The sequence below is a fragment of the Phoca vitulina genome, unplaced genomic scaffold (assembly GCF_004348235.1).
Source record: "Phoca vitulina isolate PV1807 unplaced genomic scaffold, GSC_HSeal_1.0 scaffold18, whole genome shotgun sequence".
NCBI lineage: Eukaryota > Metazoa > Chordata > Mammalia > Carnivora > Phocidae > Phoca > Phoca vitulina.
Window position 1 is genome coordinate 19,065,290 of NW_022589721.1, and position 19,637 is coordinate 19,084,926.

The following is a 19,637-nucleotide window of genomic DNA, read 5'->3' on the forward strand; positions in this document are numbered from 1 at the left end:
TTGGATCCTTTATGCCGAGTAGCCTGATTCTGCTTGTTGACACCTGACCTCTCTCCCCTTGCTGCTGTCTCTATAGGTAATTTTGGGAATCTGCTTGATGGAGGGTCCCATCATGGGAGTAAGAAGTCAGCTGAATCAGCTGAAGAAGACAGCCTCCCACTCCTGCATGAAGGAGAAGGGGATGCAGCCCACAATGTTGCCATCCCTATGGTCTCCACCACTCACCCAGAGAAGCCACTCGTGACAGAAGGAAACAGGTAGGAGACACAGTAAGGGAGAACAGCCAGGGTTCTGACAATAGGAGTCTGACCTGTTTCTGGGACTGTTTGATTCAGTTCTTCCCTAAAACCAGAAACATCATTTTTAAATCTTAGTCATGGGAGCAAGGCACGAACAGGGGCAGCATGGTCATTGCCACTCTACTGAATCTTTAGTGAAATGTTGACAACTCTCCAAATGTCACATCCAGGTAATTCATCTAAGGGCAGGACAATGATGACGGCTCTTGTTACCATATTTATAACTTCGAAGCATAACAAGGTGGGAAGGTGAGAATTTAACATTTCAATCCAAACCCTATTAATAGTTACTACATTCATCTGAGTTCTGGCTATTACGTAAATGGGATTATTGGATACATCATTTCTTATCTTGTTTTTGCCGCAGTCAGACTAAAGAACTCAAAAACAAAAACAAAAACTGTCAGCCACCAGAAAAGACCATTTCAGAAAACATCTGGGGTACCTCCATGCATACTCACTGATCTTAAACCCACATAACCTTTCAACATGCAAAGAGAAGTAAAATTCTAGAATTCTGTTGTAAGAAAGTGGTGTCGAGCATCAACCACATGATTTACAAGAAGGGAAAGCCATATCCAGCAAGAGTCTTCTGAGTTCTGAGGCTTGTGTCCTGAGAAAAGCTTTATCCTCTCTCTCATTGGGTTCTCATAAGAGAACATAGTTTTCCCCCTTTGTATGTGAGGAGATTGGAACCACATTGCTGGTGCTCTTCACTTTCTCTGCTCTTCCCAATCTAGACACTCTCTCTGGGCACAGACCCATGGCTTACTGAGCACTGTCAGGATAACAAGGACTCCCAAAAGCATTTCCCCAGACAGCCCTCTTCCCTGAGCAGCAAATCCAAACACCCCCACTTGGGTGTCCCAAAGTTGTAGCAGATTCATTGTCTCCATACACAACATTGTTCCTCTTCCTATCTTTCCCATCTCATGGACTAGTCCTACCATTCCCTGTGTCCTCTGAACCACAAATCAAAAAGTTGTCAGCTGCCCTCTGTTCCCTTCCTTCCCACATCCAGTCAGCAATGAAGTCTGGTCAATTCTGGTTCTCAAGAATTTCTCATATAGATGGTCATTTCTTTAATTCTGGCCATTGGCATCTTTGTCCTGGATTATTCTAGAAACTTCCTACCTGGCTCGGATCTTCAAGAAATTCACCAAACTATCTATCAGACCCAGTTACTCTGACATCATTCATTGGCTGTTTTTGGCTTTCAGGATTATTTTCAGAAGCCACACCTTGTTATTTCCATCCCTATCTACTTCTCTACCATCATCTCTAGTCTGCAAACTCTGCCATTCCTCCAGCCACGCAGTGTCTCTGGTGGTTCTTCAAATGTGTCCTGCTATTTGCTGCTTCTGGGCCTTTGAGTATGCTCTGCCCTCTGCCAGGCAACAAGCCCCCTTGTCACAACTGCTGGTTCCCATTACCCTTCAAGGCTAAGCCCACATTCCCTTCCCTAAATCCCAAGTCTGATGTCTCCACCAAGCACCAATCATACTTCATTAAGATGTTTTTACTTGTTTGCCTCCCTATGAGACTGTGAGCACTCTGAGGGCACAGACCATGTCCTATTCACCTGTGTATCTGCTCCTCTCTAAGCCTGGAATGTAGTAGATCCTCATAAATGTTTTTGAATGAGTTAAGGAGTTACCATAACTGAGTTGGGCACAGGGTACTAAGGGGGCAGAGAGAAGAGGCGGATAATTTACTTTCCCTGGGGAGGAGGTGAGGAGTTGATAAAGGTCACAGAAAAGGCAACATCTTAAAGAATGGGAAGGGCCTTAAGCAGTGGAAAGAGAGTGTTTGGGACAAAGTATGAAGGAGTGAGTGAAAATAATCTTAGCTGTTTATCTGCTCATTTTTTAGTGTTTCCTATACTTTCTAAATCCTGTCCCTCCCATGGACCACCTACCTTGGCATGTTTTTTTGGCTCCCTGGCAGCCATAGTTGGTTGTCCAACCTCCTTTCCACATACCCAACAAGGAACCCAAACTTCCCAGTCCTTTGATGGCTTCTCTGTCTATTCTCAAAACTGAGTTGATCAATAAGTGGATCCTATGCCTGGATCTGCAACTCAGGGAGACTTTTCTGAGACTACTCAGAGGTACTGTGCATCCTTTCGCGGGGACCAGGCAGTAAAAACCTCTCCACTTGTTGGACTAGCCCCACTGTTGACAATGGGTGAGAATGTCAGGAGGTCTAGTGTGGGAACAGTTTGGGAGGAAATGAGAAGTCTCAAAGCACCCTTGGATGGATCTCATATTAGTGCTGGCCAACTGGCTCAAGGAGACCCAAATGAATCATGCTATGTTTCTTGGACTTTCTGTCTCTCAGAAATATTCCTCAGTCAATATATTGAGGCTCTGTCCACATAGTGGAAAACTGGGGTGGCAGCAGCTGAGTTGGAAGATCCTATGTCTATAACAGACACACACGTGCATGCACACGCACACAGGCACAGGCACATAGTCACTTGATTTGTGTGTTACCTTCATTAAAATACCTCCTCGCGTTTCTTCTGGGCTTTCCTGTTTTACAAAGCACAGGCATTTACATACGATTTCTGTATTGGGCTGGAGTTCAGGAATGAGATCAGAGCACAGGACATCCCATGGCAGTTCATCATTTCATTCTCAGGACTCTAGGGCTACCCTTACCCAAAGTCACCAGGCTGGTCTTGTGTCAGGGCAGCCATTCCAACTGCAGGCTTCTCTTCCCACTGGCAGTATGGTGCCCTCGTGGTGTCCTCCCATCTGCCATGCTCCATCTGTACTGAGTTTGCCTGAGACCCACAGCATCGCAGTCCCAGACCCAGTAAGACTAGGAGGACTCTGGGAATCCAAGAGACAAAGGCCCTGAACATCATTAGCCCAAAATAATCTGAACCATAGAAACCTTGGAACAAAGGACAATATTGGGTGAGAATGTATCTTACAGGATTCTTGGTGCAATAATTTTAAAAGAAGTGAAAGAACAGTTTGATTTCTAACTTTTTTATTTATTTATTTTTTGTTCTTCTGTTATAATAACAATCTCAGGCTCTGCCAAGAATTTATTTGGCTTCTCTTCTAAATTGATGCCTGCTGATTTATTTTCTGCAGAACAGACGATAGGCCACCTTTGCTAATTTTATGGTATCCAGAAGAAATTTGGTTTGTAGATCTAAAAAGAACAACCATCCATTCTTTCAGGATGAAGTTCTCTTCAGTTTTTTGGAATGGAAACAAAGCTTTCTCTCCCTCGGTGTCTCCTCTCTCAGCCTTTATAGGTGTGTGACTCCAAACACTGCCCATGTTTATAGGGCCACATGTCTCACCCTGCCCATTCCAAGAACTTTGCCTTGGCCTTCCTTCCACATCTGTCTTCTCATAGTCCCAGCTGTTAGTGGGAAAATTACAGGGGGTTTGGGGAAAACTTAGTCAAGGATATAGCTGTCATTAGACAGGAACTTCAACTTTTTGCCACAATTCTCCCACCTTACCTGCCTCACCCCATCCCTTTCTTTCCTGGGGACCAAAACTGACAAGTTAGTTCCTTCTTTTGTGTCTTCAGTCTCACCCTGTTAACTGCCTTTTTCTCATCAGCATTTAAACATATCCAACCATCATCCTCAAAAATTTCCTTTGGCTCCACATCTCCCCTTCTAGCTATGTTGCACCCTCTTGTCCCTTCTTAACCAAGCAGGTTACCTGCATTATCAACACCAATGCCTGGCGGCAATAAATATTGGATGCATGGATAGATGGATGGATGGACAGATGGATGGATGGATGGATAGATGCATGGATGGACAGATGAATGAACGGATGGATGGATGGATGGATGCATGCATGCATGCATGCATGCATGGATGGGTGGATGGACGAGTGGATGGATGCATGGATGCCTAGATGGATGGATGGATGCATGGATGGCGACATGGTTGCTGCAGTTTAGATTGAGGCACATGCTTCATCCTCATTAATAATATATTACGCTCTTACAGTTCTCTAGCAATTTCATTCACATCTGTTATCTTGGTTGATTTTCACATAGTGCATAGCTTATAGACATTAAAGGGAACATGTTAGTTTTTCTCCCTTCTTTCCTCTCTCAACTGGAAAGGGAAGTTCCTCCTTGCAGAAGGCTTGCTGGTAAACCCCGCCCCCTGGTGCTCAGCTCTAGGCTTTGCCCTGGGTCTGATGGCTGTAGCTGTTAGTACCTCTCCATTGTCTCCACATATCTCTTCATTGTTTATTGTTCATGGGTCCCCGATCAGAATAGAGTTAATTGTTTGATTGTTTTGTCACCACCCCTCCCCACCCCACTCAGAATGTATAAAACATGAATATGTGGCTGGAATTGCCTGAATAATACCGATTGCCAACTAACATCCAGACCTAACTTGTTTTCACAGGAATTACAACTATTTGCCTTTTGAGGCCAAGAAGCCCTGTGTCTATTTCATCAGTTCTTGGGAAGACCAGACATTTAGGCTGCACTGGTCCAACATGCTGGAGAAAATGGCAGACCTGCTGGTAGGTGACACTCACAGGTGATGGATTTGAACACTGGGCAGCTGGAGGCAAAAGGAATCTTTTTATTCATCCAGGAGAGGGTCTTGACCTCAATTTAAATACAAATAAATTGCAGCCGCTGCTTTGGAGGGCACATAGTTCCTACCATGTGGACCCAGGGGAATGAGAATACATTTTGACTTTAAATAGAACTACCTGGATTAGAATCCCCGCTCTGCTTCTTAATGTTACAGGACCTAGGGATAGGCTGTTTTCCTAATCTCCAAAGGGCAGGAGATTGACAACTTTCTCACAAAATTGATAGATCCTGGCTTCAACTCATATAAAATTCTAAGTCCTTAACATGGTAGAGAATCACCTGCAAGATGAAATCCTGCCACCTCTCCAGTCCTGCCTCTCACATGCTTTCTCCTTTGTTCCAAGCACACTGGACTTCTGGTTTTTTGAAGAAACAAAGCTTCTTTAATGCCTCATAGCCACCTCTGTGCTGTTCCCTCATCCTGAGCTACTTCTCCCCTCCACGCTTCTCCTGTGTCAGGCATCAACTTCCACAGCTCAGTTTCAACTACTTCTCAGAGAAGCCTTCTGGCTTCTCCCCATTATCCTCTCTCGTAATACCCTGTGCTTTACCTTCAGAGCTTTCTGCATTTTACAATTGATTTGTGTGCTTATTTATTCAATAACCATTTCCCACTGTTCTGTGGCATCTGGCGTAAGACCTGGCCCCTGAAAGGGGCCAAGAGTTATTTGAGGGATTGAACATGTGGAAGTACTTATGACCGTGCCAATATGCAGGGACTGCTGGCTTGCTCCACCCAACCCCGGGGAGGAAGGCAGCCCTGGGATCTCTGCTTCTTTGGGCTCCTGAGCCTGCCCTTTGATGTCTATGCCTGCTCTTTTTTTTTTTTTAAGATTTTCTTTATTTATTTGACAGAGAGAAAGACAGTGAGAGAGGGAACACAAGCAGGGGGAGTGGGAGAGGGAGAAGCAGGCTTTCCGCTGAGCAGAGAGCCCCATACGGGGCTTGATCCCAGGACCCTGGGATCATGACCTGAGCCAAATGCAGACACTTAACAACTGAGCCACCCAGGCACCCCTGTGCCTGCTCTTATATTTCTCTTCACGCCCTCTACTTTCTGTCCCACCACGCCTCACCAGGTGACCCTCTCATTCCATGAAAACCTATGTTAGGGAAAGAACAAATTTCTCTCTCTCTCGTTTGCTTTATCATTCTGTCTCTAGTTGTGTGAAACAAAGTTTCCCCTCTGGCCTTGGGGATTCCAGGCATCATGGAGGTAGAGTCTGAAGGTGGTAGAGGATGCTTGGTCTGATGTCACAGTATGTGGAAGCCGTAGACTCGCTTTGTAAGGCTGGTGTTGCTTCTCCTTCAGGCCAAAGAGATAGTTTATTTCTAAAAGGCTTGACAAACAAGAATGTTTCCCTAGAGGCCATAGCTGCCTTTACCATTCATCTCTAATTCCTTTCTCAGTGCCAGGATCCCTGCCATGCTTGGCATATCACAGCTAACATGATTGAATATTTACTAAGCACTAAGCTGTGTTTGAAGAAGTCCACACCTCCCTATGGTGCTATAGGTGGGCACTTTTATTACCTGATTTTACAGGAAACTGGGCATAAGGGGGTTAGTTCACTTATAAGGATAGAGGCTGGATTTGAACAGAGGTAGTTTGACCCTACGCCTAAATTTTTAACCACTCCACAATTTGCCTGTTCTTACAGTGAAGGGGAAAGAGGGAAACATATGTCTCCAGACATCAAACTTTGATGTGTAGTAGAGAATGTAGTTTTTGTAAGTTCCAGCAAAGCAGTGATAACATGTATATTTTGAGGGCTGTATCCCTCCAAGCCACTGAATGGAATACTAGAATTTAGACCTAAAAAGAAAAGTATGATTATTAAATATACAAACATATAGCCATTGTCATATGCGACCTATCCTCCCCCCATATAACACCTCACCCCCTGCCCAAACCCCTATAATCAGAAGAATTGATAACCCTTGAAATTTAGGATTATTCAGTATTATTGTATTCCCATATAACAAAATGACTTTAACATTGCTTTTGAAGTTTTAAAAAATTATATCTCATTTACTCTACTTTGTTAGGTATTTCTTGACGTTAGGTTTCCCCACAGCGTAGACTCTAAATAAATGGTTCCCCATTCGGAAATGATTTGGGATAGAAATGATGAGTTTGAACAATGCAGGAGAAGATTTGTATTTAGACTGAGTCCAGTTAAGAAAAACGAGGTTCAAAGTTAGAATGCAGTAGCATTTCCCAGATCAGACACAAGAAAATGGAGGAAATCTTCCTTCATTTCTAAAACACAAAATCAGCAAAATATGATATCTGAGATACCAATGTCTCCACTACAGTGTCTCCTTCCCCTCATCCCTCCACCTCTGTGGTTTGTTTCCAGGAAGAAAGTATAGAAGAAGTGAGAGAATTGATCAAGATTTCAGAGAAAGCATCAGAAGATAAAATAAAGACGGTGCTCAGTGACTTCATCAGTCAAAGCAGGTACTGGGAGAGACAGCTGGTATATGGGTTACTGAGCTATACGGAATCAGCTTTTAATTACCTTAGAAAATAGTTCATTTTCCATGAATTCAGTTGGGCATTTTATAGTGTTCTATCCATCTTTATTTTGTTCAGTAATTGAGCTGGCACTTCTGGGCTCACTGTTGCTTCCTGACACTTAACTAAAGCATAAAGCAAAGGGGAAAAAAAGAAAGAGAAGAAAGGAAAGACTCACTGCAGAGACTTTTAAATGAAACAAGAAAAATGCTAGTAACATTAAGCCCAGCACACTTCTTTGCATTTGGTAGCTACTCAACAACTATTTGACAATTAGATGGATAAGTTATATCAAATACCATTTAATGGAATTTTTTATATAACACAATAAGCACCAACTAAGGACTCTGATTCCAGGTAGCAAAAAATATAATAGAAGATTTAAAAATAGAGTGTACTAGTTGCTTATTATGGAGTAACAAATGACTTCCCAATTTAGTGGCTTAACACAGTATTGATGATCTCAGTTTATGTGGGTCAGGAGTCCAGGTGTGGTTTAGTCAGGTCCTTTGCCAAGAGCCTCTCAGAGACTACGGTCAAGGCATTGACTGAGGCTGCAGTTACCTTGAGGCTCCCAGTCGGCAGGATTCACTGCCAAGACCACTCACGTGGTTATTTGTGGAACTCAGTTCTTCACGGGCTGTTGGATTGAGGACTTTCGGTTCCCTGCTGGCTCTTGGTTGGAAGTCAGCCTCAATTCTTTACCGTGTGGGCTACCTCTCACGACATGGCAGCTGACTTCATCAGAATGAGCAAGCTAGAAGAGTCAGAGAGAACATGCCACCAAGGTGGAAGTCATGGTCTTTTATAATCTAATCTTGGAAGTGATATCCCATCACTCTTTTTTTTTTTTTTCCATTATGTTATGTTAGTCACCATACAGTACACCATTAGTTTTTGATGTAGTGTTCCACGATTCAGTGTTTGCATCACTCTTGACATACTCTACTATGAGCAAGTCACTAGGTCTACTGCACATTCAAAGGGAGGGAATTACCCAATGGCAATAAGAGCAGGAGAAGGAGGTCACTGGGGGCCATTGTAGGGGCTGCCTATCACATAAGGAAGTAACCTGGACTAATGCTTGAAATTAATTAGTTCAAGACTTGAACAAAAATGAGAATTTGTCATAAAGGAAGCAATGATGAAGGGGCAGAGATTTATTTGATGTAAGGCAAAAATTAGATAGGGGTAGCTAAGTAGCTAAATTCTGGTGTTCTGCTTTGTAAGTTCTCTTTCCTAATCTCTCAATTACCCCACATTTTTGCTTTAAAAAAGGGAAGCAAACAAATAAATTTATTTATTTATTTATTTATTTTTTGTTTTGTTTTTTGTTTTTTGATTTTATTTATTTATTTGAGACAGAGAGAATGAGAGAGAGAGAGCACATGAGATGGGGGAGGGTCAGAGGGAGAAGCAGGCTCCCTGCTGAGCAGGGAGCCCGATGCGGGACTCGATCCAGGGACTCCAGGATCATGACCTGAGCCGAAGGCAGTCGCTTAACCAACTGAGCCACCCAGGCGCCCTAAATATATATATTTATTTCTATCTATCTTTCTTTCTCATTTCTCATTATAGAAGCAGTATGTGTCGGTGCCACTCTTGCTGCGAGCTAAGTGCCACCTGCAATTCTCTTTAAGCATCTTTGGAAAGCTTCATGATCTCATATATTTAGAAACTGTTTGTGGGCAAATTATAGCTCAGTAATTTTCTATATTAGGGGGTTACTTGGAGTGATAATCATTCCCCTTTCTCTTCAAGTTACAAGCAACTGAACACATATTTATGAGGATCAGATGGAGCTCAAATTGTTAGTTTTATATTTGGTAATCTTGGATTTGAGAAAGCACCTGAGGTCAAGGTGGGCTTCCTGTTTCCCCCCCACACACCCATTTGTGGTTAAGCAGCTGGACTTCCGGGTCTCCCCCGCCCCCCTGGCGAAGAGACAGGCCACTTGCCACGTGAAGGTGAGGAGGCCATCCACAGGCCACAGCAGGCTGGGTCTGAAAGATGAAGAATGAATAGAAACAGGTGCCATGGTAATTTACTCTGATTCTGATGAGGAAATTAATGGTTTCCCCTGCTGTGAGAAAGGGAGAGAGAACTCAGAAGTCAGAAGTGTCCATCATGTCTCCTTGAGCTGGTCCGTCCTGGGAGTGGAATGGAATTTCTTGTGGCTCTCAGAAAGGTAGACATGTAGCAACAAGATGCCTTCCTCAAAACAGAATCCTTTTTAAAAATTAAGAGAACATTTAACTTGACTAGCAGGTCCACAGAGAATTTCTGGTGAGGTTTCTAATTGCGCTGACATAGGACCCCTCCCTGAGAGGTGTGGCATCTTAGACTTCCCCTTTTGTTTCCTTGTTTCCTTTTGTTTCTCCTTGATTTTCTAAATCATAGTATTACTGCTCATCTTACCAAAAAAAGTATAGAAATGTATAAAGAAAAAGTGTTCTCAATTCTCTCTCCAATCCCACTCTCCAGAGACAAGTGTGATTTGTCCTCCTAGATTTTTTTCCTGTGCGTTTGCAAACCCACACGTTCCTAAAAATACTATATTTTTTCACAAATGATGCACACTTTGTTTAGCACGTTGTTTTTTTCACTCTACAACCTATTGCTGGCATATTTCTATAGTAGTATTACGATAGGCCTCCATATTTAACTGTGTGATATATATCACATATTTCACTGGTCCCTGATATATTAGTTGTTTCTACTTATTTTCCTACTATAAACAATGTTATGATAAGCATTACTGTGTGAACATCTTGCACAATTTTTTAGTTGTTTTTGAAGAACAGAATTCTAGTTTAATTTTTGGATCAAATTATACGGACATTTAAATTTTGACAAGTGCTATCAAATTGTCTCTTAAACATTATAACAATTATTGGAGAAGAGTGACTACTTCCCCCACCATCCTGGAATATTATCCAATTTTTAATAAGTGAAAATGGTATTGATTTTAATTTGCATTTGTTATCGCTAATGAGGACAATATCTTATTTCCCCAAGTTTTAAAGCCATTTTATTTCTTCTTCAATTGCATTTATAACCTCTATCATTTTATTGAGCACATTTTTAACATCATCCCTCAAAATGTTACTACTCAGTCTTTTGTATAGTTTTTAACATGTGAGGACATATCCCAGTATTGAGTCTAAAATATTTTTTACATACAACTTTTCAGGAAACTCTTGGTATGTGTTAAATGTGTAAGATGATGGAAAACGGCATTATTTTGTGTTTGTTATGACCTTGGATAGCAATCATAATGGATATATACATGAAAGAAAGTAGGAAAACAAGCATCTATTCCCCCAAACTAATGTGGGGTCTGGGCATCATTTCCAATCCTCATTTTGTCTCTTAGAAAAGTTAGCACACCACTGCTTAATCCTAAATGAGAAATCTTGGGTCTGTGGCTTCATCAACTTTCCCATTGTATTGCAGAAAGTATTTTTGCAAATCTCTGGAATTACGTAAATGGATTTTCACTAAGTAGGTTTCAAAATTGTTATTCTTCTCTTATAGTGTCTTTATCTCTGAAGCAGAGAAGAAACCCAAGATGTTGAACCAAACCACCTTAGATAAGAAACGACTTACGCTCTATTGGCAGGAGCTGGTATGTGAAAACCTATACTTTGAACAGAATTAAAACATGTGCTTTAAAAATAAACCTCACAGATGAGGCATAGGTCGTAGACCAGTGAGGATAAGGTTCTAAAGGTTATACATTTGCGTGATGTAGAAGCATGAGTGAGAAGTGCCTAAGTTGGAAGGGAACTAGCATTTATTGACCATTTATAAGAATGATTTAGAAGCCCACCAGTCCTACATCCTATTCTGATGGATTTCTCCCTTGCCTATTTTCTTGACATCTGTATTTTGTCAAAGGCTCTTTGACTTGACCTTTTGTCTCACAAAATGGAAGAAACCCCTCCCCCCCCCCCCCCCAAAAAAACCTGTTCTTCCCCTCTTCGGTTTCCTTCCATTAAGAATCGTGTGAAGAGTTGTAAGCCTTCTTGACAACGGGGCAGGAGCGCTATGTCCGTAATGCTGCATGCCTCACAGATCCTCAGTCCCTGTCGCATGAGTGATGGCTGAGAAATGCCAGACCAAGTCAGACCCTGGATTATCTCACCTTGAAACTTCAGTTCCAGCAGTGGTACCAAGGGGTGTTTTGAACGAGGCCATGATAATCCTGTAAAGAAAAATTACTCAGTGTTTGACTGGTCAGGGACATTTATAAGATGTGAGTGGGTCCCAGAGAGATTAAATGATTTTTTAAAGGTCACAGCTAATTAATCGTAGCCTATACACTAAAACCCAAGTCTCTAAATTGGTTTACCTTTCTTTCCAGAATAATAAACAAAGGTTTGTGTACTCCTCCTCTGGACTCCAAGGGAGGCCAGATTTTCACTATATAGAAGATCTTCCTCCTACCCTATTTCTTCTTTAGCACCTCTGACTGCTCTTCCCTGTCTCTGCAACATCCATCCTCTACACATACTGCCCACAGAGCTCTATTTTCTTCTTATCATCCAATAGTCCTTGGCCTGAACGAGTCCATGAGTTTGATATCTTGTAGTGGCCCACCTCTCCCTCCTCATCTCTGGACCTCTATTTCCACCTTCCTAGGGGACACATCACCTGCTTGTCTCAAAGCACCTCCAACTCAACCCATCCTATTAAACCCATCAGCTTCCAATCTAACCTTGTCCCACATTCTGTATTAGCACCACCAGCTACACTTGTTGCTCCAACCAGAAGCCTGGACTCAACTTGGAATCTTTATTCCTAACCCTCGACAATCAATTCGACTGTAGGCCCATTGATTCCGCCCCTTAAAGACTCTGGAACATGCTCCACCTCTTCATCTGCAGAATCGCTGTCTAAACTGACTTCCTTAGCCCAGTCTATTGCAGTAGGCTTTCTTCAACCCATCTTCCATACCACAACCAGAATGGTCTTTCTAAAACACAAACCTGATTAAATTGCCATTGCTTCAAAAATCGCTGACATCTGTCAGTCCTACATACCCTGCATCTGCAATTGGTTCCTTTGTCTGGACTATCCTTTTTCTTCTTCTTCTTCTTCTTCTTCTTCTGCTTCTTCTGCTTCTTCTGCTTCTTCTGCTTCTTCTGCTTCTGCTTCTGCTTCTGCTTCTCCTTCTCCTTCATTTTATTTTATTTTTCAAACTCAATTAGCCAAGGTATAGTACATCATTAGTTTTTGATATAATGTTCAATGATTGATTAGTTGAGTATATCACCTAGTGCTCAACATATCGCATGCCCTCTTTAATGCCCATCACCCAGTTACCCCATACCCCCACCCACCTCCCTTTCTGCAACCCTCAGTTTGTTTCCCAGAGTCAAGAGTCTCATATGGTTTGTCTCCCTCTCTGATTTCTTCCCATTCAGTTTCCACCCCCAACCCCTATTGTCCTCTGCACTATTCCTTATGTTCCACATATGAGTGAAACCATATGACATCACCTGATGAATTCTGTTCATTGTTTAAAACTCAGCTCAAATGTCATATCATCTATAAAACCTAGCTCTGTCTCTCTCTGGTCCCCTGATATTTTGCACATATATTGCTTTCAGCTCACCAAACTGTCAGAGTCTCAGGAAGAGGAAGCCTGTGTCTTCTTCCCCTGTCCTAGGCCTTGGCTCCTAGGATAGTGCCTGGTCCATAGCAGGTATTCAGTCCCCCCTGTCAGCACGAACATAAGGCTTTCTATGGCCCAGGCCCTGTGCTAGGTGCTGGGAACACAGAGCTATAAGGACTTGGTACTTGCCTCTGAGGAATTTATTGATTGACTGGCTTATTCATTCTACAAACATTTATTTAACACCTGCTATATGCCAGGAACTCTGCCAGACACTGAGAATAAGTAAGAACAAAGTAAAAACAAGCAGAGGAGGTCCCTGACCAGTGGAAGTTTATATTTTAGTGGAGTAGACAGAAGATAAAAAGGTAAACAACAAATAAACAAAAATGATTATAGGTTATGATTATGAAGGAAACTTTGTAAGGCCACGGTGATCAGGAGAACGTGGGGGACATGAGGCAGTGGTGATGTTTAAGCTGAGGCTTCAGAAGAAATGAGCCATGCAGAGTCCAAGAAGGACATTTGAGCAAGAGGAAAGCCCCCACACACTGGTCTTGAGGATGGACTGAGCATGGCGTATTTTGGACCCCCTTGAGGACCCGTGTGCCGGGGGCCCAGCATACGAAGCAATACAAGATGAAACAGAGAATAGGCCAAGCCCACTTATGCAGTGTCTCAGAAATCACTGGAAAGTGTTTGGGGGTTTCCTGAGCACAAAAATGTGGCTGAATGAATGAATTCAAATAAACAGTTTTGGATGTTCCAAACACTCATGCTGAGCTACCTGGCAGCATTTCTCAAATAATGCTGGTTTGGTCTGGAAGCATCCCCCAAGCCTCTAGGCGAGGTAGTGAGAGCAGTGACGAAGGACGTGGGTTCTGGACTCCACTGGGGCTCTGCTCCGGCTCGGCCTCTCTGTCCAGCGTTACTCTCCCTCCTCGGCTATGGTACCCACCCTGAAAAGCTGCTGTGAGGAGCAATGAGGACTCATTCCACAGCTAGAATGTTGCCTGGCACAGAGTAAGAACTCAATGCATTTTAGTTACTTTTGTATGAGAGGGCCTGGATTTGGGTCCTGGCTAATAGAGTTTTGGGACCTTGACAGACCTCTGACTTCTCTGGGCCTTGACTTCTCTTCTGTCAAACAAAGGTGAGATGATATTCGCTGCCTCCATACGCCTATGAAATTTTTATTAAATGGGCAGCATGCACACTGGCAGGCCCTGAACCAGCCTCATGAGTGGCTCAGTGTGGAACTTACAAGCACCTTCAGGATTCTGCAGCAACAGGATAGTACTTGTTGTCCAGATTTCTAGAAAGATCTATACTGACTCTTGTCTTGTTTCAGGAAGCAATGGCCAGGGAGGCCAAGGGGATCATTCAGCAGCAGAAGAAAAAGTTATCTCTTGATGAAATGATCCATGAAGCAGAAAACTTTGTGGAAAAAATCCGCTTCCTTGTCGATGAGGTAATAACTCTAAAGGCAAACTTCCTTTGGGAGATTAGACCAATTGTATTCCTAGTGAGGTTTGAATGTTTGGTGAGGATGCAAGATGGAGACCAGTGCTTTCTTCCAAGCCCTGCTGAGCTGAGCAGGCACAATTTAGTTTAGGGGTGAGAACAGAGATTTTTAAATTAAGCCAAAAATGTACAGCTTCATTGAATTTTAAATGAAGCCTGAGTATTCAGCAGAAATAAAAAGAATGTTCCTTAATGGAATCAAGAAAAGTCAAAAGAAGTATGGGACCTTTGATAAGTTTTTAACTGTAAGAGGGTTTAAACTCATATCCAGCAAAAGTCAAAACAGCATCTCATTTTAAAGTTGAAATCTTTTGTGACTTCTAGAATGATCTAAAAAGCTCTTCCTATTTGCTTTGGTCAGATACCAGGTTTTGTGTGTGAAGATTTCAAGGAGAGGTACAGACCTACTCCTTCTGTCAATCTCAAAAGTTGTATTTCTTGTTGCAAATCTATCATTCCCTGGGGACAAAATAAGCAGTGAGACAGGAAGTCAGGTTAGTAAATGCAGGAATTTTATTAAGCACCCAGAAGGTTTAAACCAAGCATCAGGACTTCAGGTCTGTGACTGACTGACCCTCTGGCTAGGAAAACCTCCTTACTGATACTTCTGTTTCCATATCAAGAGAGAGGGGATGCCCTCTTTGGGAACAAATGACACCAGAGGATTATAGGGTTGGAAAGACAGAACACCGAGCCCAAGAAAGCCAAAGCATAGTTTATGACAATGTACCTCCCTTTTGATTTGGTAGCTACTTTGGCTCAGAAATGTGCATTTCAAACACTCACAACATAATGGGCCTCTTGGCAGGGAATTCTGCAATTCCTATCTTGATTAGCTCAATTTTAAAGTAAAATTTTATGTGCAATTTAGTCGAGTTTCTCCTGAAAAACCACCTAAAATGGAGTTAAAATACTTAGCAACCATATTTTAGGTCGAAAGTCCCTTGTAGAATTGTTTTTCCTTCCTTAAGAGCAAATAGAAAAAGACATTCAAAGACATTCATGGATTTTTGTTTTTGCTTTTTCATTTGAATATTCTGGAATGTTACCTGGCTTTTAGGGGGACCAATGATTGAGGATGAATCGTTATTACATGATTACAAAAAAGCAAAAACAAAGGGGAAGATGTTTTATTCCTTAGAAGGAGATAAGTAGACCACCAGAGATGCCAAATCATGGGTCCAACTTGCATATCCTTAAAGCACAAGAGCACAGTTGGGCATATGGGGTTTACATGTACTTGTAAGTCAGGACATAGGTTTTCTCAAAGAAGCTACACTTAACTTGCTTGCTTGCATAGATGTTTAAGTGGCTAGATGGTTTAGGTCACAGAATTTGTTTTACAGAGGGGGACTGTTTCAGGATAGGAGAACTCTGGAAGGGTACCTGTTAAGCACTAACCCACCAAAGCCATTCCCCTCCATTCCCACAGCCACAGCACACCATCCCCGACGTCTTCATCTGGATGCTTAGCAACAACAAGAAAGTGGCATATGCCCGAATTGCCTCCAAAGACCTGCTCTATTCCCCCATCAGGGAGCAGATGGGCAAACACTGTGGGAAGATCAAAACTCATTTCCTCAAAGTAAGTCTGCACTATTTTTGCCTCAAACACAGGAAACCTCTGTTTTTCCCGAGTCTCTCAGCATTTCTAGCGTGTGTCCATATCTCTGACTCTTCCCCAAAACTTTCAAAGATCTGAGGACAGACAGCTGAAACACCTAGCCCCCTCTTGATTCAAACTGTGATTTGGTAGACCATCCTGAGGCTGAATATTTTCCAGTTTTCCAATGACTATGTCAACAGACACATAATAAAGGTGTTTTTTTTTTAATCTAGGGGGTGTACCTCAAGATTGCTTTAATTTTTATTTCTTTGATTACTAGGAGAAACAAACATTTTTCTATTAGTTTTCTCTCTACCTTTTCTCTTGTGTAATTTGTTCATGGCACTTTTTCATGTGAGTTCATCCATATTTTAAAAATAAATTACAAGAGAAAAGGTTTGTATTTCACAGAACTGGTAGCTTAGGATTCCCTGGTGGCCTTCAGTTGTGAAATTTCATCTTGGGTCCATGGACCCTTCATGAGGACAGGTCACCTGATGACTCCCCTAATGCCTCACGAGTGGATAATCATAGATACAATCTCCAGATGGATGCCGCTGCTGACTCTAAATCAAAATTTGAGCCTTTCTTGGAGACCCTGGGTATTTTACCTCTACTACAAATTTATATGTCAGAAGTAGACTCGAGCAAATCTGGAGAAGGAGTGGTCCAGAAGCTCACCACTCACCAGTACCTGACAAGAAAGTGTAATTTGACTGATTAACTCTTCCCAACTCATTGTCGACTTTCCTGGCAATTGTAGTTCTGATTTCTTGCGGTAACATAATTATGTTCTACTGCCTCAAGGTGGGGGGGGCGGGTGAGAAGCCTCATTAACCATGCCATATGAAGAATGGGTGAAGAGATAACAATGCTTAACTGAGAAGGCTTGACAGCATGATAGAGATTTTAAGTGTTTGTAGGGCTAACACATGGATGATGAGTGTGTGTGTGTGTGTGTGTGTGTGTGTGTGTGTGTGTGTGTTTCCAGAGGATAGAACCAGGCTCCATGATAGCTATGACAGGGAAATAGCTCCCTATATGGAGGTCCATATTTGTTCTCTGTCCCCTTGATATAAATATGGCAGTGGGCAGCTAGGTTAGATAGCCTCTAAGTGCCACCCAAATATTAGAGTCTACCTTAGATGTGATCGCTAAATGTTGGAGACAGAAGAGGGAGTAGGGGATATTGGTTTAATGCTTGGGCTTCGAAACGAGGTGAATCTGGGTGGGAATTTGTATTGGTTTATCAGCGCTGCTATAACAAAGGACCACCAAGTGGCTTAAACAACAGAAATGTATTATCTTATAATTCTGAGATTAAGGTATTGGCAGAGCCATTCTCTCTCTGAAGGTGCTAGGGAAGCACCTGTTCTAGCTTCTGGTAGTTCCTTGGCTTGTGGGAGCATAACTCCAAACTCTACACTGTGTTCTCCCTAGGGTGTGTCTCTCTTCACATGAAGTCCTTTTTGTAAGAACCATACTCCAGTTTGACTTCATGTTAACTGTATCTGCCATGACCCTATTTCCAAACAAGGTCGTATTCTAAGGTACTGGGGGTTAGGACTTCAATGTATGAATTTTAGGGGAACACAGTTTAACCTATTACAGAATTCTGGGACTAATATTTACAAGCTGTGTGACCTTGGGCAAGTTACTTAACATCTCTGTGTTTTCTATTCTTCCTCCATCAAATGGAGATGATGCTGAGGGTTAAGTGCGTAACTGCCCATAAAGCAAACAGAGTGGACATCATCCAGAGTAATCACTCAATAAATATTGGTATTCAAACAAATGGGCATCCAACATCTAGAGGCCATTTCTGGAATTGTGTGCCCCTTCATATCCGGTGAAGTATCTGTGGCTCTGTCTCTTGTTTCCTACCATGTGTGTAATGTGATTCTTAAACTGATCCCTGTAAAGCTGTAACTGAAGAGAAAAAAAAGGAAAAAAATTCCCTCTAGCTATTTACCACAAATGTCAGGGTTTCTCTTCAGCTTTCTCCATCCAAGGAATTCTGGGGTCACAAGAAATATTTGTCTTAAAAATAGCAAATCGTTTCAGAAGGCTCTGCACTAAAAATACTAGAAACTCAGTGTAAAGTTCCTCCCTCCTAAATATTTGGATGTATGCTGACTTTATTTAAAATTAGAACAAAGAACAGCTGTAATGTGAAGCCCGAGGACGGACATAACTGAGAATTCAGGACCTCTGCCCCCTGGCCTTGGCTTATGTCTGTCTGTATTTTCCTTTTGCCATCAGGATTACTTTGGGTGATAGCTTTTTAAATTTTGTTGAATTCAATTGCACTGACTTGATGAAACATCTTGATAAGATGATTCAGCAAAACTGTTTTCAGTCCAGTTTTGATTGTTACCCTTGCTTTTCCTTCCCTCTCTCCACCTCTCTTTATGTCCCTTTCTCTTCACTGAAATGGTGAGTCTGAAAAAAGCAGGAGTGGCACCAGGGAGACAAAATGTTCACCCACCTACTACTCGCTCTGGTTTCTTAGCTGAGAATTAAAAGTGCAGGAAGACAGAGCAGGGAATGCAAACCTCCCAAATCTCCAGGCTGGAGTTTCCTCAAAGTTTATGCTGTGGGACAGCTGGGCTTTCAGTGGCCCCGTGAGCTTCCATGTTCAAACCCATCTGGGAGGTTGCAAGTGCCCCCTCCCACAGGGTCTCAAGGTGCCCATTAGCCAATAGAGGGCTCCCAGAAGTTCTGCAGTCAGAAAACATCTCCAACCTTTACAAACCACGCTTGCCAACGTTATTCATCTAGAATAGTTATTTACAAATGTTAGGAAACTCCTTTTACTAGGGGCCCGGTTTGGGGAATATTAATCTAGAGGAAATCAAAGTGCCTCATCTGAAGCCACATGGCTAAATAAATAGTAAATTGTAATAGTAAATCATGGTCCCTGGTTCCATGATCTTTCTTGTTTTCTAATTTTAATATACTCATAATGCTAGAGTGAACAGGAAGGAATCGCTGGAACAAAATTTGCTGAGCTCAGCCCAATCCACCCTCCAAAAGAACAGAGCTCTCCTGCTTGGGTCTCATCCCCACCATATCCTTAATGGCCATAGGGTGGGAAAGGACATTCATGACCAAAAGGAAACTACGTGTGGAAGGAGCTGGATGCACTCAGAGCCCAGCGGGGAGGTGGTGCTCCACCTTCCTTTTCTCTCCGCTCCTGTGAAGTCCCCCACTCAGCTCCCTGTGAGTCCACCCCAGCTGGACTGCAGGGAGCCCCTCCTCTTGAGTCCAGTCACTTCTCTGGACCCCAACTTTCAATCCAGCTTTCCCTAGGATGCAGCACAAAGTGGTGGCTGGGTCCCGCCACAGACTGAAACCTCTACAAGGCAAGCACATCCTCTCTTTCTAGTACCCGCTGACCAAGTTCAGCACAGTATGTGTGAATTACCATCTCTTGTCCACATAATGAGCAGGATTCCTCATCCT

At 42.5% G+C, this 19,637-nt stretch overlaps 1 protein-coding gene across 1 annotated transcript in view; it reads left to right on the forward strand.

The window, feature by feature from the left end:
- The window catches only part of FER1L6 (fer-1 like family member 6), a 110,824-nt gene that overhangs the window by 25,184 nt on the left and 66,003 nt on the right, over positions 1-19,637 (forward strand). The window contains exons 12-17 of the mRNA XM_032416096.1: positions 77-257; positions 4,702-4,822; positions 7,265-7,365; positions 10,960-11,050; positions 14,394-14,513; positions 15,999-16,151. Of these exons, the coding sequence (XP_032271987.1) occupies positions 77-257; positions 4,702-4,822; positions 7,265-7,365; positions 10,960-11,050; positions 14,394-14,513; positions 15,999-16,151 (767 nt within the window). The remainder of the gene's footprint in view (positions 1-76; positions 258-4,701; positions 4,823-7,264; positions 7,366-10,959; positions 11,051-14,393; positions 14,514-15,998; positions 16,152-19,637) is intronic.